This window comes from Tenrec ecaudatus, chromosome 1, assembly GCF_050624435.1.
Source record: "Tenrec ecaudatus isolate mTenEca1 chromosome 1, mTenEca1.hap1, whole genome shotgun sequence".
In the NCBI taxonomy this organism is placed as follows: Eukaryota; Metazoa; Chordata; class Mammalia; order Afrosoricida; family Tenrecidae; genus Tenrec; species Tenrec ecaudatus.
In genome coordinates, this window is record NC_134530.1 from 266,077,739 (window position 1) to 266,105,597 (window position 27,859).

General features: G+C 39.8%; 1 protein-coding gene and 2 pseudogenes across 2 annotated transcripts in view; 1 reads left to right on the forward strand and 2 right to left on the reverse strand.

Moving 5' to 3' along the window:
* Nucleotides 1–18,273, reverse strand: part of TBCE (tubulin folding cofactor E) — a 75,407-nt gene extending 57,134 nt beyond the window's left edge. For both annotated transcript variants that reach the window (XM_075532197.1, XM_075532195.1), the window contains exons 1-2: nt 18,207–18,273; nt 5,048–5,178 (exon numbers count right to left, since the gene is read on the reverse strand). In XM_075532197.1, the coding sequence (XP_075388312.1) occupies nt 5,048–5,147 (100 nt within the window). In that variant the 5' untranslated portion in view covers nt 5,148–5,178; nt 18,207–18,273. The remainder of the gene's footprint in view (nt 1–5,047; nt 5,179–18,206) is intronic.
* On the reverse strand, nt 300–605 carry LOC142437468 (H/ACA ribonucleoprotein complex subunit 3-like; annotated as a pseudogene).
* Nucleotides 18,274–18,334: 61 nt separating the features above from the next.
* LOC142440410 (E3 ubiquitin-protein ligase MGRN1-like) lies at nt 18,335–22,531 on the forward strand (annotated as a pseudogene).
* Nucleotides 22,532–27,859: the final 5,328 nt, after the last annotated feature.

Below are 27,859 nucleotides of genomic sequence, written 5' to 3' on the forward strand. Positions count from 1 at the left end.
GGATGTTATTTTGATGACCATCAAGCAACTGATACAAGCCAAGCAACAGTCCTTTCTTTTTAGCAAAAAAAAAAGAAAGATACATTTTATCTGTAATAACCTGACAGTGATTCACAATATGAAGATTCAAATATATTCTCTTTAAATGTGATGCTACCATGATTCCCTCACAAACCATGACAAAAGGCTGATTTCCAAAGAGCATGTGTGGTAAAGTGTTTCAAGGCTCACAGACTGCAAAGCTTGATTAAGGAAGTCTCCGACAGTGCAGAAGACGACATCAGAAACATGAAAGGCACTCAGAGAAGACAGTGCGGCTGCTGGGTCATGAGGACCTTGAATCATTTTTTTAAAATCATTTTGTTGGGGGCTTGTACAACTCATCACAATCTATACATCAATTGAATCATGCAGGTTTGTATATATGTTGCATTCATTCTTTTCTAGAGCTTGAATTATTTCTTGATGATTTGGTGCCACAAATATTTGTTGTCTGGAGAGTACCGAGCATGATGGGATGAATAGGTCTATTGTCCTACAGGGTCAAGCTGCTTTGGCATATACACTCGGTCTACCTCCTCATTAAGATAATACCAGAGAAACATGATCACACTTTGCCAGATAATATCCCAACCAGCATAGTCCTTTAAATACCTCACATAAATATGGAAGCTGGACAACGAATAATAAAGATGAAAAAAATGATTCCTTTGAATTATGTTGCTGGTGAAGAATAATGAATAATATACCATGGAATTCCAGAAGGGCAAACAAATCTGTCTTACAAGAAACAAAGCCAAAATACTGCTTCAAAGTGAGGATGGTGAGATTTTATTTCATGTATTTTGGATATGCTATCAGCAAGACCAATCCCTGGACAATATCATGCTTAGTAAAGGAAGACCCTCAATGAGATGGATTGGTACAGTGGCTGCAACAATGGGCTCCAATATATCAACAATTGTGTGTTAGACAGGGTTCTCTAGAGAAACAAAACCAGGACACTTATGATTATATATATATGAGGATAGATATATATAGCATGAAGGAATATAACAGTTAGTTTACACAGCAGTACAGAGGGCTCAGGTTAAACTTACTTCCATTTAACAGTTAATACACTAGAAGTCCTTCAACTCAAGAGTGCTGCTGGGTCCAAGGTCAAAGAAACAAACAGCTGTGTCTTCCCTTGAGCAATGCAGGCAGTTCACCCACAGGCAGCTAATAGCACAGTGGGTAACCAACAGACAGCAACTCAGGAGCTTAGCGAAGCAGGCCCAGATCGGATATAGAAATCAAACAATGCAAGATGACAGGATTGGCCACCCTCAAGTGATGTATACATCAGCAGCATGGTGAAGCAGGTCTTGGAACCTCAAGTTCTAGCAACATTATCCATAGGTTGGCTGCCCCACAGGCAGTGTAGCTCACAAGCTGAGGCAGAGAACTAGCTAACGCAACTGCAGGCTGGTCTGATCACCAGAGAGCAAGAGAGAGAGGGGAGGGCCTTGCAAGCCATTTATCTCTTTGCCCTCCAATCAAACTGTTACCTTGTTAATCCCCCATGTTCAATTGGCCAGGTTGGCACAATAAACATACCTATCACAAATTGTAAAATTGGTACAGGATCAAGTAGTATTTCATTCTAATGTATACGGGGGTCACTATGAGTCAGAATGGACTTGATAGCATCTAAAAACAATCTCAGATATAAAGCTATAGTTGAGAGGGTCAATGGATGAGTCTCTTAAAGCTTCCACACACTGACCCTGGAGTCCATACACTTTTTTGGATTGGGGGTGGGGGGGCTGTAAGGGAAGGACATTATAGGTCTTTCTGACTGAGGAAATGGTATGGGAGCCATGACTGACCTCCTTCAAGGGAGGATAATCCAACTCCATATGAGCACAAGGTCAATTTCAACAAAGCAGTGATCAGACATGCTTCCACTCTCCAACTTTCTTTACCCTATTCTGACAACCAATCCCTTGCACTGCACTCTACTTCTCTGTTACATTCTATTGCAATCGCTACACAGACCTCATATACAATGATTCACAAATAGGGTTGATTGGGGAAGTTCACTGGTTACAAGAAGTCAGGATCAGAAAATAAGGATCCAATTGTTTTGTCCGCTGTGCTTTTTGTCCCCCATGCCAGCATACACATCTCTCTTTGGTCCTTGCTCTTTCAGCAACAAGGCACTTTGGCCTCTGCCTAACTCAGGTACATATTACAAAGTTCCTTCAGCGATGCTAAATGCTGAAAGGTCACTCCACTCTGCAAACCAGCCTCCTACGACTGGCACTCAAGCGTCTCTCAATGTGTGGGCTGGAAGCCTACCACTGCCTCAATTGCTACTGCCACTTCTTCCTCTTCTCTACAGGGATCTCGACTGCTCTTCATTCCTAGTGGTCAAGACCTTCTCTGCTCCTGTGTCCAAATTACTCACTTTATTCCGAGCAGAATGGCAAGACTGATCAATCTGCATGTCAGAGTGCTATAAACTTATTTGCATGCTCCTATCCAGTCATCTGGTGGAAATTTAAAAAGACTATGGACAGAAGAACCATATCACATAATTCTACTGCAGCATACTACTCAATGATAATAAAGTATTTTGCTTTAGCAAAACTCAAATATACTATGATAGTTTTCTTATAAACAGAAATTATCTTGAAAAAAGTAGTATTTTTTCTAATCACAAAAATATCAACCAAACAAAAAATAATTTCTAACACTTAAAAAGATCTTATTTGTTTTAGGTACTGTTGGTCAAGTGTTTTATGTAGATTAACTCATAGCATCCTTTATAATAATCTTTGAGGTAGAAGCAATAACTAGATTACAAATGAGCTTCATTCCTAAATGTATCTTTAAGTTGAATTTATATGGCTATCCAAACAGTTAAGTAGGGTTCATATATGACATTAGTTAGACAAATATTTGTCTTATCAAAGCACATAACTGTGGGAAACTGAGGACCAGGAACAGAATGTATTGATAAAGTCTCTATGCTCATAATTAAGAAGTCTGTAAGGACAGGATTCTGGTGGTGAGAGGCCTTCACATTTGTAATTTGGAGAGTGATCCCATCACATTCTCCTAATTAAAAATCATTCCCCACCATCTCCCCCTATAATAGTAATACTGTTACATGCACATGGTTGATCTCTATGCAGCCACATGTTTCCATTGTTCTCTCTACTCAGGGAGAGAACAATCCCCTTCTGCCTGCCCCCAGTACTAGTATTAGGTTTCTCCCCGAATGAGCTCAGGGACATCCAGGGTTAAGACACTGCCCACCTTGTTAAATTATGTGACTGACTATAATTGATGGGACTTGCATGTCCCAAAACTATATAAGCCCGTTAAAGAATATATTTGCTCACTCTCTCTTGTCCCTGGCTTCATGGTAGAGGTGAGCAGACTGAATTTTTGTCTGTATCTATATTTCTTTCCTTTCAATAGCACAATTGCTCCATAAGACCCATTTGGTTGTGGGCTGGCCCCACCACATAATGGGAAAGAAAGATGAAACCAAGGAACTCCTGGACCACAAGGAAGGAAATCAATGGAGCTAGCCCCTGATTTAGATTTGTGGCCTTCAGAATTTATCTGTACTGTCAAAAGGCCAAAGATTTACTAAATCAGTTAACTGGATTTTTTTTAAATGGACTGCAGATATTTTTAAAAACAGATTGCAGCTAGCAGCTACTGAATCAGCAACAATGTCCATGAGTCCAGAAGTTTGTGACTGAAGCCTGTATCCCATGCAAGTCCTAGAGAAGGCTCTATGTACCACTGAGTGTGCTTGGTTGCAGAGAGGCACAAGACAATACAGGATATATGGTTTGATCTATATGAAGTTTAACAAGAGTCAAAAGTCATCAATGGCCTTGATTGCCTGATGCAAGTGAGAAAGAGGGGGTTGGATACAAAGAGGTTTTGTTTTAGGCTTGGTTGACGAAAGAAACAAACCCAGAGACATATAAGAAAGAGGTCTATATGAAGAACTAATTGTATATCAAGAGAGCATCCCAGCCCAGTGCAACTCAAGTACATATGGTAAGTCCAATACTAGTCCATACGTCCCCTTTCAGACTCACTCAGTCACATACAATGATGCAGAATGCAGGAAGATCACAGACCAGTGGATGCAGAGCCGAGCCATGTGGAGCCAAGGTCAGGGGAAACATGGCAGAGCTCCAGCAACTCTCATGGCCATTGACTCAGTCCCAACCAGCAAGAAGGCAAAAGGGGAGAGGGAGTAGGAACTTACCAGGGACCTCCTTACAGAAAGCCACACCTCCAAAGAGATAGCATCAGGTTTGGCATAATTGACAGGTTAGAATCCAGACCTACACTTCTATACATCTTCAGGTTGACATAAAATTATCTAACTACCAGACACATGGAGGAGCTTTCTGGAATGATATTAAGTGTTCTGCATCTTGATCTGGTGGCTCGGTACACAGGAGTGTACATTTGTCAAAGTTCACTAAACTATAAATTTAAGATGTGTTCATTTTGTTGTAAGAATATTTTGATTATAGATTAATTTGGGGGGTTTGGTGTTGAGAATTCAAGATTTATTCATGTTTAGATTTTTAAAAAGACATTTTAAGGTTTATTTCATAAATACTAAAAAAAATCCTGTCATTGAGTTGGTTTTGACTCATAGTGACCTTATAGAACAGTGAATAATTGCCCCCTGTAGATTCCTGAGACTGTAACCCTTTATAGGAATAGAAAGCATCAGATGGTTTCAAACTGCTAACCTTGAAATTAGCGGCCCAACACGTAACCAGGGCTCCTTCTTAACAACACTAAGTAATTAAATAGCTTATTAATAGAACCATAGACATCATAAGATTCAAATCAAACTGCATATAGAAAGTGTCTAAAATTTGCTTTACTTTTTTCAAAATTTGTTATATAAAGCACTACTGAAAGTTTATACTGTAACTGCAGAATAAATATGTATATGCAATATATATATATATATATACACACACATATACATCCAACACATAACATCGATTACCTGATGTAGGTGGGACAGTGCCAGAAAAACGCACTGTTGCATGCTGTCCATTAACTTCAACTCTTCGACCAATGACATCTAATGTCAAAGTGTCACTCATAATATAGCCAGAATCCAAATTATGAAGAGATCTACAAAGAAAATTACAACATTGATAATTTAATAAAATTTTATTTAGAATATTTGAAAATTAATTTAATATAGAGAATCAAGAAAACAATGTTTTTTTTTAATTGCTGATTTTAAAAAAATCATTTTATTAGGGGCTCATACAACTCTTTTTACAACCCATACATACATCATTTGTGTCTAGCACATTCGTACATATGTTGCCATCATCATTCTCAAAACACCGGCTTTCTACTTGAGCCCTTGGTATCAGCTCATTTTTCCCCTTCCTCCTCGCTCCCTCTGCCCCTGAACCCTTGATAATTTATAAATAATTATTATTTTATCAAGGAAAACAATGTTTGTCACCAATTTTTATAGTTTAGTGAAGTGGAGAACTTAATGTACCATAAAATACCATCTAACTCTCTATGTGGGTAAGTAAAAAGGTTCTGTCACTGTTAGGTGCAATAGAGTTTGTCTGGATTCACCGTGACCCTATGTATGACAGAACAAAACACTACCCCACTCCTACAACATCCTTAGACATGTTTTGATGTTGGGCCCAATTTTAAGTAGCATTTCAATCCTGCTAGTCAAGGCTCTTCCTCATTCTCACCGGTTATCTACTTTACTGAGCATTGTGTCCTTTAGAGACTTTCCTTCCTGACAACATGTCCAAAGCACATGAGATAGTCTCCTCAGTCTCTCTTCTGAAGAGTGATCTGACTACACTTATTCAAAGACACATTCACCTGGCACTCCATTGTGCATTCAGGACTCTTTGAAAACGCCTAACTGAAAGGCGTACAATTTTCTTTGGTCTTCCTTTTTCATTGTTCAGCTTTCACACGCATATGAAGTGGTTGAAGATACCATGGCATGGGTCAGGTCCACCTTAATCAGCAAAATGGCATCTTTGTTTTTAGCATGTTAGAGAGCATTTTGCAGAGCATTTTTCCAATGCAATATACTGCTTCATTTCTTCCCTGCTGCTTCCATGGATGTTAATTTTAGATCAAACCAAAATGAATCCTTAACAAAATATATTGCTGTAAAATTCAGAAATCACAAATAATTTATAAATTATCAAGGGTTCGTAAAGGAAGGGGGGCAGGGAGGGAGAGAAAAAACAAGCTGAAACCACGGGCTCAAGTAGAAAATAAATGTTTTGAAAATAATGATGGAAACAAATGTACAAATGTGCTGGACACAATAGACATATGCAGGGATTGTGATAAGAGTTGTATGCGCCCCAATAAAATGATTTTTTAAATCAGAAACCAAAATATTAAGCAGAAATATCAAAATGTGAAACTTTTGTTTCTCAACATATCCTCAAAAAAAAACAAAAAACAACCAATTCAATGCCATCAAGTCTATTCTGACTTGCAGCGACCCCATAGGCCAGGGTAGAGCAGCCCTTCTGGGTTTCTTCAGGAGAATAAAAAGCCTTATTTTTCTGGTGGCTTTGAACTGCTGACCTATAAACATAGGAAGAAATCTTCTATATCATTATCTATTTGCAAATCAAAACAACAAGTTATGATCTCAACCAGCATTAACAATAAAGTTCAAAACACAGAAAACAAATGCTGGAGAGTTCTGAGAGCTGGAACCCTTACACAACTCCTAGTGGGACTGTAAAATGGTGCAGCTGCTGTGGAAAATGATATGACACTTTTTAAAAGTTGAATATAGAAATACCGTATGATCAAGCGATCCCTATACTTGATACATATCCTAGAGGAGTAATGCCATAAGACAAATAGATGTATGGTCATGCATACATATTAATCGCACCATATTCACAAAATAGGAAACAACCTAAATGCCCAGCAGTGGAAGAATGCATAAATAAACTTTGTTACACACACACAATGGGGTACATTGTTGGTTAAAGACTAGCAATGAATCTGTAAAACACTTCTATCACAGACGCACCTTGAGGACATCATGGTGAGTGAACTGAGTGGATGACAAGAAACAAATATTGTCAGAGATCACTATTTTAACAAGAAATGATTTTCGCACTAAAGGAAGCACACAGTTTTCCTAATTCCTAAAGAAATGGCGTACTTAAGAACAAATACTTCCTATTTCCAAGAAGAAATAAAGGAATGGGTCAGGGCTGAGCTATCATATATTCTTCTCAGGAATAAAATATGGGAGGGCATATCTAAGTAGGTAAGTGGTAACCTCCAGGTATTCAGACTGGAAGGAGGTCAATGCTAATAGCTACATCAAGGAATTCAAGAAAATGTAAATGAGTCCCCTAAAAGTGGGGAAGACCCCATGATAAACTGTCTAAGTAGGTGTTTCTCAAGAACCCAAAGGTTACATACACGAAGTCAGGTCAAAGCAAGTGCTAGTCAAGAGTAGCATTCTAAGCTTTGAAAAGGAGTATCAACAACAGCAAAATTAAAAAACAAACAACAACAAATCTCACTGCCACTGGGCCAATCCCAACTAACAGCAACCCTGTAAGACAAAACAAAACTACCTCCGTGGATTCCCAAGGCTGTAAGTCTTGACAGGAACAGAACGCTTCATCTTTCTCCCTTGGAGCAGCTGGTGGTTTCAAACTCCTGACGTTGAGGTTGCCAGCCCAATGTGTCACCCACTATGCTACCAGGCCTACTTGAAAGCATCTTAGGACCTCATAAGGATTAAAAAGTTTAAGGGAGGGGTATACTCTATCAGTGGTCTATGGACCCTGAAGATATCCTGCACATGAAGTGTCTCACTAATTTCTCATTGAAATTTAGCATTTCCCAGCATCGTCCCTCACACCCTTGGTCCTGCAGGTATCATCCACCCTGGATTCCCTGTACCTCCAACCCTCATATGTACCAGTGTACAGCCTCTGTCCTATCCAGCCCTGCAAGGTAGAATTCGGATCATGGTAGTTGGGGGGAGGAAGCATCCAGGATCTGGGGGAAAGCTGTGTTCTTCATCGATACTACCTCACGATGCTGGGAGAGTGGAGGGTGAGTGGGTTGGAAAGGGGGAACTGATTACAAGGATCCACATGTGACCTCTTCCCTGGGAGAGGGACAGCAGAGAAGGGGGGAAGGGAGACTCCGGATAGGGCAAGATATGACAAAATAACGATGTATAAATTACCAAGGGCATATGAGGGAGGGGGTAATGGGGAGGGAGGGGGAAAAAAAAAAGAGGACCCGATGCAAGGGGCTTAAGTGGAGAGCAAATGCCTTGAGAATGATTGGGGCAGGGAATGTATGGATGTGCTTTATACAATTGATGTATGTATATGTATGGATTGTGGTAAGAGTTGTTTGAGTCCCTAATAAAATGTAAAAGAAGAAAAGAGAAAAAAATGATTAGGGCAAAGACTGTACAGATGTGCTTTATACAATTGATATATGTATATGTATGAACTGTGAAAAGAATTGTATCAGCCCCAATAAATTGTTAAAATAAAAAAAAATAAAAAATAAATTTAGCATTTCTTTAGATTATGAACATAACCCAGAGTGGGTTCTGACTACTATGAACCCTATAGGACAGAATAATATGGTTCCTTTGAATTTCTGAGACTGTTAATCATTACAAAAGCAGGTGGTCTCATCTTTTTTCCACAACTAATGGGTTTGAATCATTGACCTTCTGGTTAGTAGTCCAATGGTTAACCCACAGTGCCAACAGGTCTCGCAAATTATGAACCTACAAGGAGAAATCCCATTTGCATTAGCAGCATCTGTGACATTTAACACCATTCCAAAGAACCTAGCTCACTCTCATTAAGTTGATTCCAACTCAGAGTGACCCTATCGAGCAGAAAAGAACTGCCCCTTTGGGTCTCTGAAGCTATAGATCTTTAAAGGTGTAGACAACCTCAACTTTCTCCAAAGGGATGAATGGTAGATGCAAACAGCTAATTTAAGCAGCTTAATGTGTAGCTCACTATGTCACGAGGGTTACTTCTTGAAATTAAAAAGCACAAATAATTTTATATTAACACTGTTGTAGTTATTTCAAAATACATTTTACATTGATCACTACTTCAAATGACTCCTACAGCTGCCACTAGATCATATTGCATTAGTAAGCATACGTAATTTAAAAAATCATTTTATTAGGGGCTCATACAACTCTTATCACAATCTATACATCCATGCATTGTGCCAAGCACATTTGTTGCCATCATCATTTTCAAAACATTTGCTTTCTACTTGAGCCCTTGGTATCAGCTCCTCATTTTTCCCCCTCCCTCTGCGCTCCCCTCATATTTTAATTTTTTTAAATATTTTGATAACATATTTCACATAGCTGGTTTCCTTTGAAATCCTATGCATTGTTTTCTGTATTTAGATAATACTATGAAGGAATTCACAGGCTTCACACAATGACAGACAACTATCCTAGTAAAAAATCAACTGTGGAAATTGGAAGACAAAAGAATTTTCTGGTGAGTCTCCAGCATCAACAACAAAGTAAAAAATTGAAACTAAATTTACAAAGTGCTTTATTTTCTTTAGCTTAATTGCATATTATATTAAAACTTTAATAAATATTAGTTATTTTTTGAGTGGAAAAAACTTAGTATGTAGGAAAAGGTGTCCCAATGAAGAACAGGAATTTCAGTTATACTGCTAAAATGGTTCTTACATATAATAAGCAAATAGTGCATATACAGTATTAATTCAATAAATATATCAGTATTTTTAAAAATTATTTTATTAGGGGGTCGTACAACTCTTACCACAATCCATACATCCATCCATTGTGTTTAAGCACATTTGTACATTTATTGCCATCATTATTCTCAAAACATTTGCTTTCTGCTTGAGCCCTTGGTATCAGCTTATATCAGGATTCTTGTTCACTCATTCTCAACTGCCCTCTCACTATCTATCACCTGAGACTAAAATGTATGGACCACATAAGGAGACTACCTGTTACTGTCCTTTTCAACCCAACATCTTTCCCTTTTGGAAAATGTACCTTTCCTGCCTGGTAGGGCTATAACTCCTCACCATAGCAGTAGAGACATGTGGATAGAGATGATCAATATGATCACTCATCAGATCTTCATGTCCTTATATACAGCAATTGAGCTTGGAGTAAAGATCAAACCCCCACAGAATCAAGTTTTTAAGTAGATGGCACAGACCCTTCAAGAGAGGTTCAATCTTTTTTGAGATCTTAAAATGAGAGGAACCTTTGCCACCACATGGGGAAACATTATCTTGCCTGGAACTTGTATAAAAGGAAGAAGAGCTGAAACAGAAAGAGAAACATTCCTAGTGAGGCCATTTTAACTTGAGATCCAGGTATGGTTACAGCCCTTGATAACCCAGCTACTGAAATTCCTCCTTTTGTACACACCAGTTTGAGCTGTGTTTGTTTCTCCTGCAATGAAAGAATCCTGAAAGATATCAAATTATTTAGGAAATATTTGCCCTATTTACTGTTACATGGACATATTGATAAATGATGAGGCCATACTACACAGTGAATGAGAACAGGGTGTGCAGCTGGTCTGCTCAACCAAAAACCCACCTCTATCACTACAAAGTAGTTGTGAGGCATTCGATAAGTGATTCTGCATCTCAATTTCCTTCCCTGTAAATGTAGTACTATTAGCACCTATTCATAGAGCTTTTGTGGAACCAATTCAACCAGGGTCAATGTAACAAAACTAGAACAGATACTAATTTGTAAAATGTGAGTGTGCCAAAATAGGGGAAAGTACTGAACAAAGCCCTGAAACAGGAGATTTGGAAGAGGCAGAGTGAGCCCTTTCAGGAACCTGCTGCAGAATTTTGGGTTATTGCCAGAAATCTGGAGCAACACACATTCAAAGAGACATAGTCGGCCACTATTTTGGAGGGTAGAGATGGATGCTTCCAACACTCCTAGCTAAGAGATTTAGTAGCTATGCAACATGCATACTGCCCTTGTTCTAGGAAGGAGATTAAGTTTCTATTAAAAACTTTAACAGAAAAAAACCTTAATCAGAGTCAATTAAAATGTTTTCCCATTTCAGTTATCCTATCAGTATGCCCACATTTACAAATTTGGGTCTATTCTGGTTTGGAGTTGTCCATAACTGAACCAGGAACAAGTGGTTCAAAGCCCTGGTAACTACATAGTGAATAGTCAATAAATGCCAGCTATTAGGATTATAAATTAATTCTATATTTAGACAAAGGAAAATATTCCACAAAAAAAGCTACAAGTTTAGCTGATTGAGAAGCTTACTCACAGTAACCCTACTGCTTATAGTAGATAGGAGTTCCAGGATTTTTTACATTTCCTTATTTTTTACCCAAGATATACCAAATTATCGTGTTATTCACAATTTAAGAAGTATAAACACTGGTATTTCATTAACTAATTATAAAATACATATTTTTCAATATAGATTTTCAAAGTTATTTTTCTGTTTTCCCTATTTGTTCAAACTGTATCAAAATAATTCATATGAAGTCTAAAGTAAATTCATTCATACAATTTAATTGTTCACACCACTTATATAGAAATATCAGCATGCATGGGACACAGATTTAAGTGAGAATTGGCTCAGTCCTTAGACACCTTAACCTTTCTGCCATGGTGAAGAGAATAAGATAATAGAACATAGGCATACATGGAACTTACATTCTCATAGAGATAACTAATAGTAAAATATTAAGATCTTAAATTTATGTATGCAAGTATCAAGTTCAATGATGGAAGAAAACCACATGAATTAAGAGAGAAGGAGCTAGAGGAAAGGGTTAACAGAGCAGCAGTTAAAAATAAGAGGGAATTTCATGCAGAAACCATGCCTTCATGAGGCGGGTCGGGATGGGCAACTTATAAATAAGCAGAGTATAGGAAAAAGAGCTTTTCAAATCATATCAGAAGATGAGGCCGTCAGATTGGAAGACACTCAAAGTATGACCTGGGGGTGGAGGGGGCTCCCTTCTCAAAACAGAGTTGACCATGATATAGCTTTCAAAACAAAACTTTCAAGGTCTTTATTTGTTAATGGGGCATGACTCAAAATGATAAATAAATAAAACAGCTACAAACATTCATTAATAGTATGAATGTGGAACATAGGAAATGTGAATCAGGAAAATCAGAAGTTGTTAAAAATGAAATAAAATGCATAAGAATCAGGTATGACAAAATAACAATTTGTGGATTATCAAGGGGGGCTCATGAGGGAAGGGGGAGCGGGGAGGGAGGGGGAAAAATAAAAAAGAGGACCTGATGCAGAGGGCTTAAGTGGAGAGCAAATGCTTTGAGAGTGATTAAGGCAAAGAATGTACGGATGTGCTTTATACAATTGATGTATGTATATGTGTGGATTGAGATAAGAGTTGTATGAGCCCCTAATAAAATGTTTAAAAAAAAGAATGCATAAGAATCAATATTCTAGGCTTTAGTGAGCTGAAATGGTCTGGTATTAGCCATTTTGAATCAGACTCATATGGTTTAACTATGCCTGGAACGACACAATCAAAAGGAATGGCACTGCCTTCATCATCAAAAAGGACATTTCAAGATCTTGAAGTACAATGCTGTCTGTGATAAGACAATGTCTATCTGCATTCAAGGAAATGCAACTAATATTCAAGTTTACATACCAACCACTAACCCTAGTGATGAAGAAATTAAAGAATTCTATGTCTTTGTGTGAAACCATGGTGGTGTAATGGTTACACGTAGGGCTGCTAACCACAAAGTCAGCAGTTGGAAACATCAGCAGCTCCTTGCAAAAAACCTGGGTGTTTCTACTGCCATAAAGAGTTACAGTCTAAGAAACCCATAAGGACAGTTCTATCCTATGCTACAGGGTGACTATGAGTTAAAATCGACTCAATGGCAGTGTTTGGTTTGGTTTGGTTTGGTAGTAAGGTCTTCAGCCTGAAATTGATCAAACATGCAATCAATACACATTGATAATTATTGGCAATTGAAAAAATTGGAAACAGAGGAAGAAACAGTAGTTGGAAACTATAGACTTTGTAAGAGAAATGAAGAGTTTTCTAAGAAACTCTTAGTTTTCAACAACTATACATGTGGACTTCTCCAGATGTAATATACAGAAATCAAATTGACTACATCTGTGGGAAGAGACAATGAAAAAGCTCAATATCAGTCAATTCAAGGGCAGCAGCTGATTGTGGAACAGACCACAAATTACTCATATGGAAGTCCAATCGGAAGGTGACGAAAATTAAAACAAGTCTACAAGAGCCTAAATATGACCGTTAAGTATATCCCACTTGAATATGAAGAACCCAAGAATAGATCTGAATCATTGAATAGTAGTAACTGAAGATCTACAAACTGTGGGATGACATCAAGAATATTATGCATCCAGAAAGCAAAAGGCTATTAAAAAGACAAAGATAAAAAAGATCAAAGCATATGTGAGAAGCAACAGAAATTTGCTCTTGAACACAGATAAACACATGGAAATTATAAAAATAGTTTAACAGAAAATTTTCAAGAGTAGCTTTAGAAGATAAAGTGTCACAATGAAATGTGCAAAGGCCTGAAGTTACAAATTGTGTAAGGAAAAAATTGTGTATGGACATGTGCAGTGCATCTTTGGCTGAAAGAACTGAACAAATAAATTCAAGGCTTGAATTTCAATATTAGAGAATTCTATGGGCAAACTATTGAATGGTGCTGGAAGCATCAGAAGATGGAATACATGGAGTCACTACCAAAAAGAACTAGTCGATCGATATACAACCTTATCAAAAGCAAGAAACAGTGGTATTGAAAGAAGAAATACAAGCTACATTGAAGGACATTAGGCAAAAACAAGACTCCAGGAATTGACAAGATATCAATGGAAAAGTTCCAACAAACTAATGAAGCCTTGCAGTACTCAGATGTCTATTCAAAGAAATTTGGAAGATAATTACTTGGCCAACCCACAGGCAGAGATACATATTTATACCCATTCCAAAGAAAGATGAACCAACACAATGTAGAAATTACTGAACAAAAAAATTTTTTAAAGAAATTACTGAACAATTATCACTAAAATGCTACAAGTAAAATTTTGTTAAAGATTATGCAACAGCAATGCAGTTTATTGATAGGGAGCTGCCAAAAATTCAAGTCAGATTCAGAAGAGGATATGGAATAAAGGTTATCATTGCTAATGTCAGATGGATCTTGGGTTAAAGCAGTTAATATCAGAATGATGTTTGTCTTTTATTTGACTATGCAAAGACATTCAACATATGGATCGTAACAAACCGTGGATACCTTGAGAAAAGTGGGAATTCTAGAACACATCATTTGATGTGGATAATAAGCTATGGGTAATAAACTACATATATCAATGAGAGGGATGGGAATACCAAAACAATTAACTGTGCATAAGAATCTGTAAGTGAATCAAGAGGCAGTCTTCGAAGAGAATACTGCATAGTTGAAAATCAAGAATAATGTGTTAGGGTTGCACCCTATAACCTACTTATGATTCAATCTATATGCTGAGCAAATAATCCGAGAAGCTGGACTACACAAGGTAAAATGCAACATTAGGAATGGAGGGAAGCTTATCAACAATTTGTGATATGCAGATGACGGTATCTTGCTTGTACTGAGGACATGAACCACTTGCTGATGAATATCAAAGATTGCAGCCTTCAGTATGGATTGCAACTCAATGTAAAGGAAACCAAAATCCTCAAAAGTGGGCCAAGAGGTAACAGCATGATAAACAGAGAAAAGACTGAAGTTGCCAAGGATTCATCTTGCTTGGATCCACAATCAATGTGCATGAAAGCAAGTTATGAGATGAAAGGGCACATTACATTGGATGAATCTGCACAAAACCTCTTTAAAGTGTTGAAGAGCCAGGCTGTCACGTTGAAGGCTAAAGCGCACCTGACTGAAGCTAGAGTATCTTTAATTGCCTTATATGAATGTGAAAATTGGACACTCACTAAGGAAGACCAAAGAAAAACTGATGCATTTGAATTATGGTGCTAGAAAATATTAAAAGTACTATGGACTGCCATAAGAACAGACAGCTCTATCTTGGAAGAAGTAGTCAGAACACTTCTTGGAGGTAAGTTTGGTAAGAGTTTGTTTCACATGCTTTGGACATGTCATCAGGAGAGATCAGTCCCTCAAAAACAACATTATTATATTTGGTAAAGTGGAAAGGCAATGAAAGACTGGAAAGAGATAGAGTGACACAGTGATTGTAAGCATGGGCTCAAATATAACAATTGTGAGGATGGAGCAGGGCTCAAGAATCCTTTGTTGTTATATATAGGGTCACTATGAGGCAGAATTGACTTGATAGCACCTAACAATGACAAGAACAAATTGTTATTTCCTGACTTGGGATGGGGTTCCAATCTGATTATACCATCCTAAATCAGTTCTTCACCATAAGTTGAATATCTTTTTTTAAGTTTTATTATTGACCTTTAATTTTCAGTACCTTTATAAATCCATCTGTGAATAATCATGTGAAAATAACAACGGCAAACTCTGTACTGCAACCCTATGCAGAACTGCACATATTATGAATAAGATGCATTTTTAATGGTGCCTCCCAAAATGTTAGGCAAGTTAAAAGTCTTTAAAGTGATCAGGTATAAGGCATCCAAAAACAAAAATCTTACCATAGTGAATGAAGGGGGAAGTGTAGAGTGGCGACCCAAAGCCCATTTGTCGGTCACTGGAGATCCCCTCACAGAGGGGTCTAGGGGAGGAGATGGGTCAGTCAGGGTGCAATGTAGCACCGATGAAGAATACAGCTTTCCTCCAGTTCCTAAATGCTTCCTACCCCCACCCCCACTACGATGATCTGAATTCTACCTTGCAAGTCTGGATAGAGCAGAGGTAGTACAATGGTGCATATAGGAGCTGGAGGACAGGGAATCCAGGGTGGATGATACCTTCAGGACCAGGGGTGTGAGGGGCGATACTGGGAGAGTAGAGGGTGAGTGGGTTGGAAAGGGGGAACCGATTACAAGGAACTACATGTGACCTCCTCCCTGGGGGACGGACAACAGAAAAGGGGTGGAGAGGCTGGATAGGTCAAGATATGACAAAATAATAATTTATAAATTATCAAGGGCTCATGAGGGAGGGGGGAGCGGGGAAGAAGGGAAAAAAAGAGGACCTGATGCAAAGGGCTTAAGTGGAGAGCAAATGCTTTGAAAATGATTAGGGCAAAGAATGTATAGATGTGCTTTATACAAGTGATGTATGTATATGTATGGATTGTGATGAGTTGTATGAGCCCCTAATAAAATGTTTAAAAATATATACATAAAAAAAGAATGTCTTCGTTCTACAATGCCAATAACCTAAATCTCAACAAAATTCACAATATTTATGACAAAATTATGTAAAAGAAATTAAAACAGTTGAAGGTGCCTTTCCTCAAAATTATGTAAAAGAAATTAAAACAGTTGAAGGTGCCTTTCCTCTACATGCATTTAAATATCAAGTCTTTCAAAAAAAAAAAAATCAAGTCTTTCAGGGTCACACATACATGGAGTGATTCTAGTTACTTTTAATAACTGGAAAACTGATGGTTCCCCTTTATGGTAGTGCCTAACTACTTGCCAGATAATATGCATTTCATATTTAGCTTATCTTCTAACATTGTTTTCTAATTGTCTCTTCTGATAGTATTGTGGTTCTCAACCTGTGGGTCATGACCCCTTTGGGGAGCAAATGACCTTTTCACAGGGGTTGCTTACGGAAAACACATATTTCCAATGGTCGTAGGAACGAAAAGAGACACGGCTCCTCTGTCTCCAGGTCGGTCTGCCCACATGCAGATATGCCCACATATGGGTACTTGACGTGAGACTGTTACCCATGCTACACCATGTTTCCAAACATAATTTCACTTATTTGACACTAGAAATATTCCACAATGTATAACTGCATATTGTTTTTGTGATGAATCACTATGCTTTCATTATGTTCAATTTATAACTGAAAATATACTCTTCATATCAGATATTTACATTATGATTCATAACAGTAGCAAAATTAGTTATGAAGTAGCAACAAAAATAATTTTATGGCTGGGGGTCACCATAACATGAGGAACTGTATTAAAGCGTCGAGGCATCAGGAAGGTTGAGAACTGCTGTGCTAGTAAGATGCTGAGATAGGATAAGTGTCATACTTTTCCATAAATCTTGAAGTGCTAAATATTTTACAAATATTATTAAAATGTGTGTTGAATTTACTTAAAGAAAACCAACCAAAAAAAAAAATCAAAGCCACCAGGAAAGTTAACAAGTACTGCTTTTATTGTTAAACGTTATAAAAATAATTAAGTGACGAGATGATCAAGGCTGCCTCTAAAATCACTAGCCTAAAGATTTTTTAAAAATCACATTGTTCTTCAGGGTTGGATTCGACTGTGAAATTTAAAAGTTAGCCTCTTTAAAAACAGAAATAATAGGACATACCAAACAAAAGGGAAAGGTGCAATGAAAGCAACAAAAATTGTTAAAATGGGGAAGAAAGAGCAGAACATTTCACGTGTAGGATAATAGAAAACACCCCAAATAATTCAATCAGCACTGTATGATGCCTACGAAAGCCAGGTACTGTTTTAGGCACTGGGGGAGCTTCTGTCCTAGTGGAGGGAAAAATAAAGCAGATAAATGGGTACATTACATCGAGTGCAATCGACATACGGATAAAAAGATTGACAGAGAAGCCTCACGGGGGAACTTTTTTTCTTTTTTAAGAAAAAAGTAAGACGGAATTAAGTTATACGTGAGAAGAGCTTTCCAGACGGCGGGGACAAGATCCTGAGGCTGGAATGTGCCTGAGGAGAGGCCACCTGGGGCAGCAAAGTGCAAAGGGCGGAGCTCGACCACTGGGAAGCCCCGCCGCGGCCCCACCCCGTCCGGGCCGCAGTGCTCCGAGGCTGCTCCCGGCACGGCTGCGGGGCGCGGGCAACAAAAGAAAGTTTCTAGAAGGGACAAAAGGCCCGAGGGCACAGTACATGACCCTTCAGCAACCAGCCGGCGAAGCCCCCTGAGTTCCCTTAGCTCTGGGACGCTAGTTACCTCACCTTCTACGGCGCGTAGTGCCGGCTTGAAGAGGAGCCCCCTCGCGCCTGCGGTCCTTCAGCAAAACTTCCGGTTCTGAACGGAAGTACTCTGGGAACAGGAACTTCCGCCTCTCCATCCAGCGTACAAGATGCGGGCCGTAACAACGAAACCCAGTCAGTCATGTTTGCTGCCCTGGAAAGTTTCTCTAGTGTGAAAGCCTGTCCATCTTTAGCACTCGGCTTAATAAAAGCTACGTTTCTGAAATGATATGCAATGCCTCCTTGGTTAGGTTAAAGCTCTTTCGTTTTCATTGATAATAATAATCGTGCCAAATCATTTGATCCTAACAACATACCAATGAGATAGTTACTAATTGTTAACAAGTGAGAAAAGGAATATTTAGAAATTGTTTTAACTAGTTAACTTTTTTCCTCTTGCTTTTTCAAAGTTATTTTTTATGGCTACCTGTATGATATATATGTTCCTGAAGTAAGCTGTAGGAAAAAGCAACAGGACCAATGGTTCTGAAGGGACTTGGGGGGTAGGAGGACGTGGGGGGAGGGAGCGGTGAGCAAACAACACCACAGACAGAGAAACAACTAAGAAATTAAAATCAACCATGAGGGGGACATAGAAAGCCAACAGCAATCTAGCTGAGAGGAGTTACTAAGAGGCAGAAGAAGGGTGAGCGTGATGGTGGGGCAAGAAGAAGGAAAAAGGAAACAAAGGAAATATCAAGGAAGCAAAACCACTGATAGAGGTATAAACATACATTAATCCATAATTATAGAAGTATTGGCCTATGTGCATATACTAATATGACAATACACTGAGGTAGTGGATGATCTTTGGGCCTCTGCTCAAGCCCTGCCTCAACGGAAGAACACTTTTTTTTTAAGGTGAATTTTTAAAAAATTTTTATTTAGGACTCTTACAACTTTTTTTTTAAACGTTTTATTAGGGGCTCATACAACTCTTATCACAGTCCATACATATACATACATCAATTGTATAAAGCACATCTGTACATTCTTTGCCCTAATTATTTTCTTTTCTTTCTTTCTTTTTCTTCCCTTTTCTTTTTTTACATTTTATTAGGGACTCATACAACTCTTATCACAATCCATACATATACATACATCAATTGTATAAAGCTCATCCATACATTCCCTGCCCCAATCATTCTCAAAGCATTTGCTCTCCACTTAAGCCCTTTGCATCAGGTCCTCTTTTTTTCCCCTCCCTCCCCGCTCCCCCCTCCTTCATGTGGGGCTCTTACAACTTTTATAACAATCTGTACATAAATTGCATCAAGCATACTCATAGGTGAATGCAAGACTGAAATGAAAACAAAACAAAATCAATAAAGACAAAATGAACCAGATTATTCCATAACTCTTTAAGAACTATGTAAATACAGACAAAACTCAAATTTTAAGAAGTTAATTACCTAGTTGGGCTCATGAGAAATTCGTAGAGCAGAGCCCAAACAGCTCTGCCAGCATTAAAGCTTAATTCTTGAGTCTTTGGGAGTCACTACAGGTGATAGATCTTTAAATCCCATGTCTAATACCAAAAACTGCCAAAGGGGACAACTGTAGTCGCTGTTAAAAATTAGAGCAAAGAATGCTAGTGATAGAATACAGTAGTTCTGACTAAGAAGATTACAAAGTGAAGCTAAGCATTCCAAAGAACAAGTAAGCAAAGTAGTTCTTTATAAGGTAAAACTCAACATGTCAGCTCCTTCTGTGTAAGCATTTGGTTGGATGTCACTCACCAAAGTTTTTTCAAGTAATTCTTTTTTTTAAATCATTTTTATTGGGGGCTCATACAATTCTTATCACAATCCATACATACATCTATTGTGTCAAGCATATTTATATATTTGTTGCCATCATCATTCTCAAAACATTTGCTTTGTACTGGAGCCCCTGATATCAGCTCCTCGTTTTTCTCCCCATCCCTGCTCCCCCCTCCCTCATGAACCCTTGATAATTTATAAATTATTATTTTGTCATATCTTACACTGTTTGAGGTCTCCCTTCACCCATTTTTCTGTTGTCCTTCCACTAGGGAGGAGGTTATATGTAGATACGTTTAATAGGCTCCCCCTTTCCACCCCACCTTCCCTCTACACTCCAGATATCACCACTCTCACCACTGGTCTTGAAGGGATCATCTGTCCTGGATTTCCAGTGTTTCCAGTTCCTATCTGTACCAATGTACATCCTCTAGTCTAGCCAGATTTGTAGGGTAGAATTGGGATCATGATAGTGGGGAGAGGAAGCATTTAAGAACTGGAGGGAAAAAAATAAATTAAAAAAAGAAGAACTAGAGGAAATTTGTATGTTTCACCATTGATACCCTGCACCCTGACTGGCTAATCTCCTCCCCATGACCCTTCTATAAGGGGGTGTCCAGCTGCCTAAAGATGGGCTTTGGGTTTCCACTCTGTACTCACTCTCATTTACAATGATATGATTTTTTTGTTCTTTGATGCCTGATACCTCATCCCTCCAACACCTCATTGTCACACAGGCTGGTGTGCTTCTTCCATGTGGGCTTTGTTGCTTCTGAGCTAGATGGCCACTTGTTTATCTTCAAGCCTTTAAGACCCCAGACGCTATGTCTTTTGATAGCCGGGCACCATCAGCTTTCTTCACCACATTTGCTTATGCATCCATTTGTCTTCAGCAATCGTGCAGGGAAGGTGTTCATCATGGAATGCCAATTTAATAGAACAAAGTGTTCTAACACAAGATTCCATGACGCTCACCCTCTCTATACGATCTCTGAATATAATATGGGTGCATAAGCAAATGTGGTAAAGAAAGCTAATGGTGCCCGGTTACCAAAAGATATAGCTCTGGGCTTTAAAGGCTTGAAGTTAAACAAGCGGTCATCTAGCAGAGAAGCAACAAGCCCACAGAGAAGAAGCACACCAACTGATGCGATCATGAGGTGTCTTCCAGACCAGGTAACAGGCTCCAGAAGACCCAAAAGCAGGGATCCTCAAACTACGGCCCCTGGGCCACATGCAGCTTGCTGGGTGATTTTGCCACCACTGCCTGCCCTGCCTAGCCGACTCATCCCAGGCCCATAGGAATTTGTTCATATTTTTTAATTAAAAAAAACTATAGGCCTACTGCAGTCTGGCAAATGGGAGGATGGCTGTGAGCTTCTGACCTTCCCCCACATATACAGTGGGCTATTCACCGAGAGCTGAACCTTGCCCTGGACCCAGGCGTTTTTCCAGTGGTGGTGCAGGCCGTGGTGAACGAAGGGGACGTTGTGGAGGTGCCTGGTCATGCCCATGTGCTCTTGGCTACCTTTGAAAAGCATGTGGATGGCAGCTTCTCCGTGAAACCTCTCAAGCAGAAGCAAATTATGGACCGGGTCAGCTATCTACTGCAGGAGATCTATGGCATCGAGAATAAGAACAACCAGGAGACGAAGCCCTCCGACGACGAGAACGGCGACAACAGCAACGAGTGCGTGGTGTGCCTGTCAGACCTGCGCGACACCCTGATCCTGCCCTGCCGCCACCTCTGCCTCTGCAATTCCTGTGCCGACACCCTGCGCTACCAGGCCAACAACTGCCCCATCTTCTGGCTGCCCTTCCGGGCCCTGCTACAGATCCGTGCTGTGCGGAAGAAGCCCGGGGCCCTGTCCCCCGTCTCCTTCAGCCCTGTGCTGGCCCAGAGCGTGGACCATGACTAGCACGCATGCCCCCTTAAAAAACCAAAGTGGAGCCCTGCCTCTCTGGCCAGCAAGAAACCCAAAAGGGAAACCAGCCCCGACAGCATCCCACCAGGCTATGAGCCCATCTCCCTGCTGGAAGCGCTCAATGGCCTGCGGGCCGCCTCCCCCGCCGTCCCCTCAGCCCCCTTGTACCAGGAGATCACCTACTCATGTCCTATGGCCTCTCCCAGGCCAGCTGTCCGCTTGCCGGCACTGAGCAGATGGTGGACAGTGGCCACCAGAAGGGCAAGGCGAGGCCCAGGTCTCCCGACTGCATCCTGCGTTCTCCATCCTCCCCCATCCACGAAGAGGAGGCGGCCCCACCCCCACTGAGCGGTGCCGAAAGTAGCTCCCCTGAGAGCTTCGTCATGGACCAGGTGGGTGAGCTGTCATCATCCCTGAAGCCAGAGAGCCAGGCCCCATCCATCAAGAGAGTCCTGCAGGTGGCAGCCCTGAGCACCGTGCCCTCGGCCCACCTGCTGACATCTACCTGCCAGGATACTCAGCCTCTCTGGAGATGCTCTTCCGCACCACGAGCCCTCACTGGCCTCCGCTGGGTGGCCCCTATCCTGACCTCGGGGCCACCGAGCTGACCCACTTTTGAGAGCTGAACCAGCTGCAGCGTGGAACCCTCAGCTCCTGGCCTCCTGTCTGCACATGCCCGCAGCCAGCGCTCTGAAAGCCAAGCACACAGGGTGCCAGGCCCTCTTCTCAGGACGATGTGTTGTACCTGGCTGGTACAGATGAAGGACGGATGGCAGCTTCCTACCTGTTTCCCCAGACCTTCAGGGAGTCTGGCTGGGAGGGCAGGGTGTGGGGCCCCGTAGTGCTCGGGACCCACCTGTCATGTGTGGTTCTGCTCCAGGGGGTGGGGAGGGATTGATGTTATCTTGGGTCTCCCCTGGGGCTACCACTCACTCTGTTCCCCTTCTCCTTCAACTCAGTGGGCTAGGGCCCTCCAGGTAGCCAGTGGTGTGGAGGTGGGGTGGGTTCTGTGTTCGAGCGGAAATGATGGCCCTCCCATTCGCGTCTCAGATGTCTCCACGTGGGAGCCTCCCCTTGGTCTGCCCACCCTGGGGGGTTTGGTTCCCCACACCTCCTAGTGCCATGCCAGCATTCCCATGTATTTCTGCCTTGTTTTCTGGGGCCCCTGGAGCAGGGCCCACCAGGCCCCCTGTGATGTTTTAAAGAGTCTTTCAACAGCAGAGTGGCCCTGCAGGGCTTCCAGCCAGCCAGGGTCCCCAGGCTCTAGATTCCAAGTGTCCTGGGTCCCCACCCCCACCTGAGAATCAGCACAGCTCCTGCCAGACTACTGGGCCAATGGACCCCCCTCCTGCCACGCCTCCCTCACCCACGTGCAGTCCCCCTTCCTCACTGGTGGGCGGGGCTAGAGCTGGCGCTATGAATGGTGTGCTCGCCTTGGACCATCTCGTGTTATCACTTGATGTACTCTGGTTAGGTTTTTGTTTTTACTGTATATTTATAGTAATAAAATCATGCAGCAATTAAAAAAAAAAGCTATAGTCCAGTCCTCCAACGGTCTGAGGGACAGTGAACTGGCCTCCTGTTTAAAAAGTTTGAGGATCCCTGCCCGAAACAAACAAATACATTTTTTTAAAAAAGCACATTCTTGAGAACAGGAAGTGGTCAGAACAAAGACCCATAATCCATCTGTAGACAATGGGACATCCCTCATAGACGGGTCACAGGGAAGGGATGAGTCAACCAGGGCACAGTATAGCACCGATGAAACACACAACATTCCTCTGGTTCCTTGAGGCTTCGTCACCCTCCACTATCATGACCCCTGTCCTGTCTTTCACTGTGGGCTAGATTGGAGCATGTGCACAGGTACAGATAAGAGATAAGGGTGCACGACATATGGAATCCAGGAACAGGAGTGGAAGTGTTGATACTAAGATAGGAAGTGACCAGACGTCCCACTTTTGGCGGGACAGTCCCGATTTTAAACAAATTTTCCCGCGTCCCGCGGTGTTTTAAAAAAGTCCCGATTTTTGGAAAGAATGCACGACAAGCTAGGGTGTACGGTTTTCGGCTGACATGTGGCTATTTCGCCAGGATATGAGTTTTATCAATGATGTCTCGCTGTTGTCCTGCTTTACCAATGTTAAAATCTGGTCGTCCCCCCCCACCCCCAGAGGGATAGACAACAGAAACTGTGGGAGAAGAGAGACATCAATGAGATATAAAAATAATTAATAATTAATCATTTATCCAGGATTCACCAGTGTAGGAGGGGGGTAGGGAGGGAAAAAAGAAGAGCTGATAGTAAGTGCTCAAATAAAAAGTAAATGTTTAGATAATAATGATGGCAACATATGTACAAATATGCTTGATATAATTGTTGTATGGATTGTTATAAGAGCCGCAAGAACCCCCAATGTACTTTCATGTTTTATCTTAAGCACCAGACCATTCTTTGTGTAGCTTGCGAATAACTCTCCAAGTCCTAAGGTGCTTGCAGTATCGTTTAATCTTTGTGCTCTCACTCCAGTTCTTCAATTTCCTACTTTCCTTATTTCCCCTAAGTTCAGCTGGACAGCAGAGTTAAGCTTATGATTATGAAATAAAAGCTAAACATTAAAAAAATTCAAGCAACTTTCATTAAGTCGTTCTTAGAATGTCAGATAATTGTTCCTTTTTGTTTTTTGATAAACAAAACTCAGTAATCATAAGTTGGCCATTCCTTTAGAACATAATGCTTTATAATCAATATGACATGGTAGATAGTACTACAAATGTTTCCCATATCTTTAACAGATTCTCATTAATTAATTATCTTGAAATATTCTATAGTTAGCTTGAACTAATGAATGAATATTAAAATCTATATTACTAATATTACTTATTATACTTATTGTTATTTCTTTTAACAATCAGTAGAGAAATTCATCCACCACCTTTTTCAATGTGATGTATTGTGCTGGCTCCCATGCTGCTATGCTGCTGCAGTTTAGGTCAGCAGAATTTCAGATACTAGCAGATACCCCTTGGCGGGAGGTTTCAGTGGAGGTTCCAAACTAAGACTAGGGAAAATGTCCTGATGTATTTCTAAAAATTAAAATCTTATGAGTATAGTAGGATATTGTCCAATTCACTTGTTTTGGACACGTCATCAGCAAGGGTCAGACACAGGAGTAGGACATCTCATTTGAAGTCATCAAGGGTGAGGAAGACAGCGGGAGAGCGTGGCTAGCACAATAGACAAGATAACGGGCTCAAACATGCCCATGTCAACTGCTTTTACTGCAGCCATGGATGAGATCATGCTGTTCTTTCCCTTTGTTTGTTTGTATAGTGGATTACATTGCTTTGTTGATGTTGTTGCTGCTGAATCATCCTTGCATAGCTGTATGAATTGGACTTATGATTTGTGTTATTTTGTTGGAGTCCATTGGCTAGCATTTTCTTGAGAATGTTTGCATCTAAATTCTTATGGAATATTGGTCCGTCTTATCTTCTCTGCTCATGTCTTTACCTGATTTGGGTCTTAGGGTCATGCTCACATCATATAATGTGTTCAAGGTTTTGTTTTCCTTTTCTGTGTTCTAGAAGTTTGCGTGAAATTGGTGTCAACTTTTCTCTGAAGGCTTGGTGGAATTCCAAAGTGAAGTAATCTGGCTCCTGTTAATTGAGGTACATAGAGTGTTTCTGTAAATTTGATAATTTCTTCTATCTTTGCATTTCATTGGGTTCTGTGACGGTGCGGCCTTTTTCATTTATTTGTGCTGTTTCCTTCTTTTCCTTTGTTATGTTTGTCAATGTGGTGTCTCTTTTATTAATCCTTTCAAAGAACTGATTTCATGTTTTACTATTATTTTATTTTTCCTATTCTTTGATTATTTCTCACTGCCATCGAGTTAATTCCAACTCATAGTAACTATATAGATAAGCAGACTTTCCCCTGTGCGTTTCCAATATTGGAGTAGAAAGCCTGTATCTTTCTCCCATGGAGTGACTGGTGGCTTTGAACTGCTGACCTTGCCGTTAGCAGCCAATGTGAAACCACTACACCATCTGGGTTTTGCTATTTCTATTCGTCTTTGTTATTTATTTTTTCTGGTGGCAGAAAGTATATTTTATTGTTCTCGTTCTAATTGCTGAAGATGTTGGGTTAAGGTGTTGATTGGGTTAAGATGATAATTCCTTTGCTCAACCATGGCTTATTGAAGTCTCTGCTTCTCTGTAGGCCCTTGGGTGACATGACAAGCTTGTGCTAAAGTTTCCCTCATCTAAACTATGTCTTTCTCTTCATTTTCCTGTTTGTCTTAATGTTCCTCTTAAGCTAAAAAAAATGTTGATTTTGTTCTCCTTTAAGATGTTTGTGCTTATTGCTTTAATTTGCCTTCTGAGTGCTGCTTCTATTATGTCCCAAAGGTTTTGGTTTGTTGTTTTTGTTCTTTCTTTCAAAGAATTTTAAAATTTCACTAAATCTTTGATTACCCAGTGTTTAAAGCAGGATTTTGTTCAATTTCCCTGTATTTGATTATTCCCCCTTGATCCATTGATTTCTAATTTTATAGCATTGTGATCTGAGAACGTGGTTTGTAATATTGTCAAGTTTTAAAATTGATAAACATTTGCTGTGTGTCCTAACTCATTGTCTATTCTGGAAAATGTTCTATGTGAACCGGAAAGGAATGTGTATTGAATTGTTACTGGATGTTCATATCTAAAAGGTCCAGTCGGTTATGCTTTCTAGTTCTTTTATGTCTTTACTGAATTTTTTATTTGTTCTGACTTTTTAGAGTGGTGTGTTGAAGCCTTCTATTATTATTGTAGAATTACCTATTTCTCTCGTCAAGTCTCTAAGAGTTTGATTAATGCATTTGAGACTCTTCCATTGGAGGCATACATATTTATTTTAGTGATGTCTACTTGTTCAATAGTCACTATACTCATTATACAATGCTGTTCTTTGTCTCTCAAAATGCCCTTGTCTCTCAAAATGGATTTGCTCTTGGAGTTTATTTTATCAGAGATGAATATTGCCACACCTCCTTTACATGATGTATTTTCTTCCATCTATGGATTTTTAGACTATATTAATTTTTTTCTTTATAGCTAAGGTGTGTTTCATACAGATTGATCAGTCCTGTTTTCTAATCATTTTTTTTTGCTCTGCCACTGGAGTGGTCCATTTATGTTTGTCATTCTTGATGTGTGGGTTTGTTGCTATCATTTTTACTGCTTTCTTTTTTCCTCATAATTTTCTATTCTGAGCTCCATTTTTTCTTTGCTATTATCTTAATGAATGAGGTCTTTCCATTTTTCTTGAGGTTACTATGTTGTTCTCCACAGCCCCACCCTACCCCGTTAAGTCTCTCTTGTATCTGTATTTTCTCTCCATTAGAATATTTTGTAATCACATGATAGCCTCTATAGTTTTATAATTGTCTTCATTGTAGAATGATATGCATGACTCCCTATTTTGAATTTTGTTGTGTACTGCCATAATTGGTTTGATTTCTGAGCAGTGGTGTCTTATGTTACTCTTAGATTGATGACTTCTGCACTTGTTCATCCTCACTCCAAAGAACTCTGCTTTGTAATTTTTAAATTTGAGTCTTGTTTTTGCAAATATATTTCATTTATTCTCCTCTGGAAATGTCCTCATATTTGAGGAATAATTTTACTGGATATAAAATGCTTGGTTGGTATTTTTCCTCCCCTTTGGTTTTTTTTTTCTTTTAAAAATTATTTTATTGGGGGCTCTACAACTCTTATCACAATCCATACATACATCCATTGTGTCAAGCACATTTGTACATTTGTTGTCCTCATCTTTCTCAAAACATTTTCTTTTTATTTGAGTCCTTGGTATCAGCTCCTCATTTTTCCCCTCCCTCCCCACGCCCTTGCCTCACAAACCCTCGGTAATTTGTAAATTATTATTATTTTGTCATGTCTT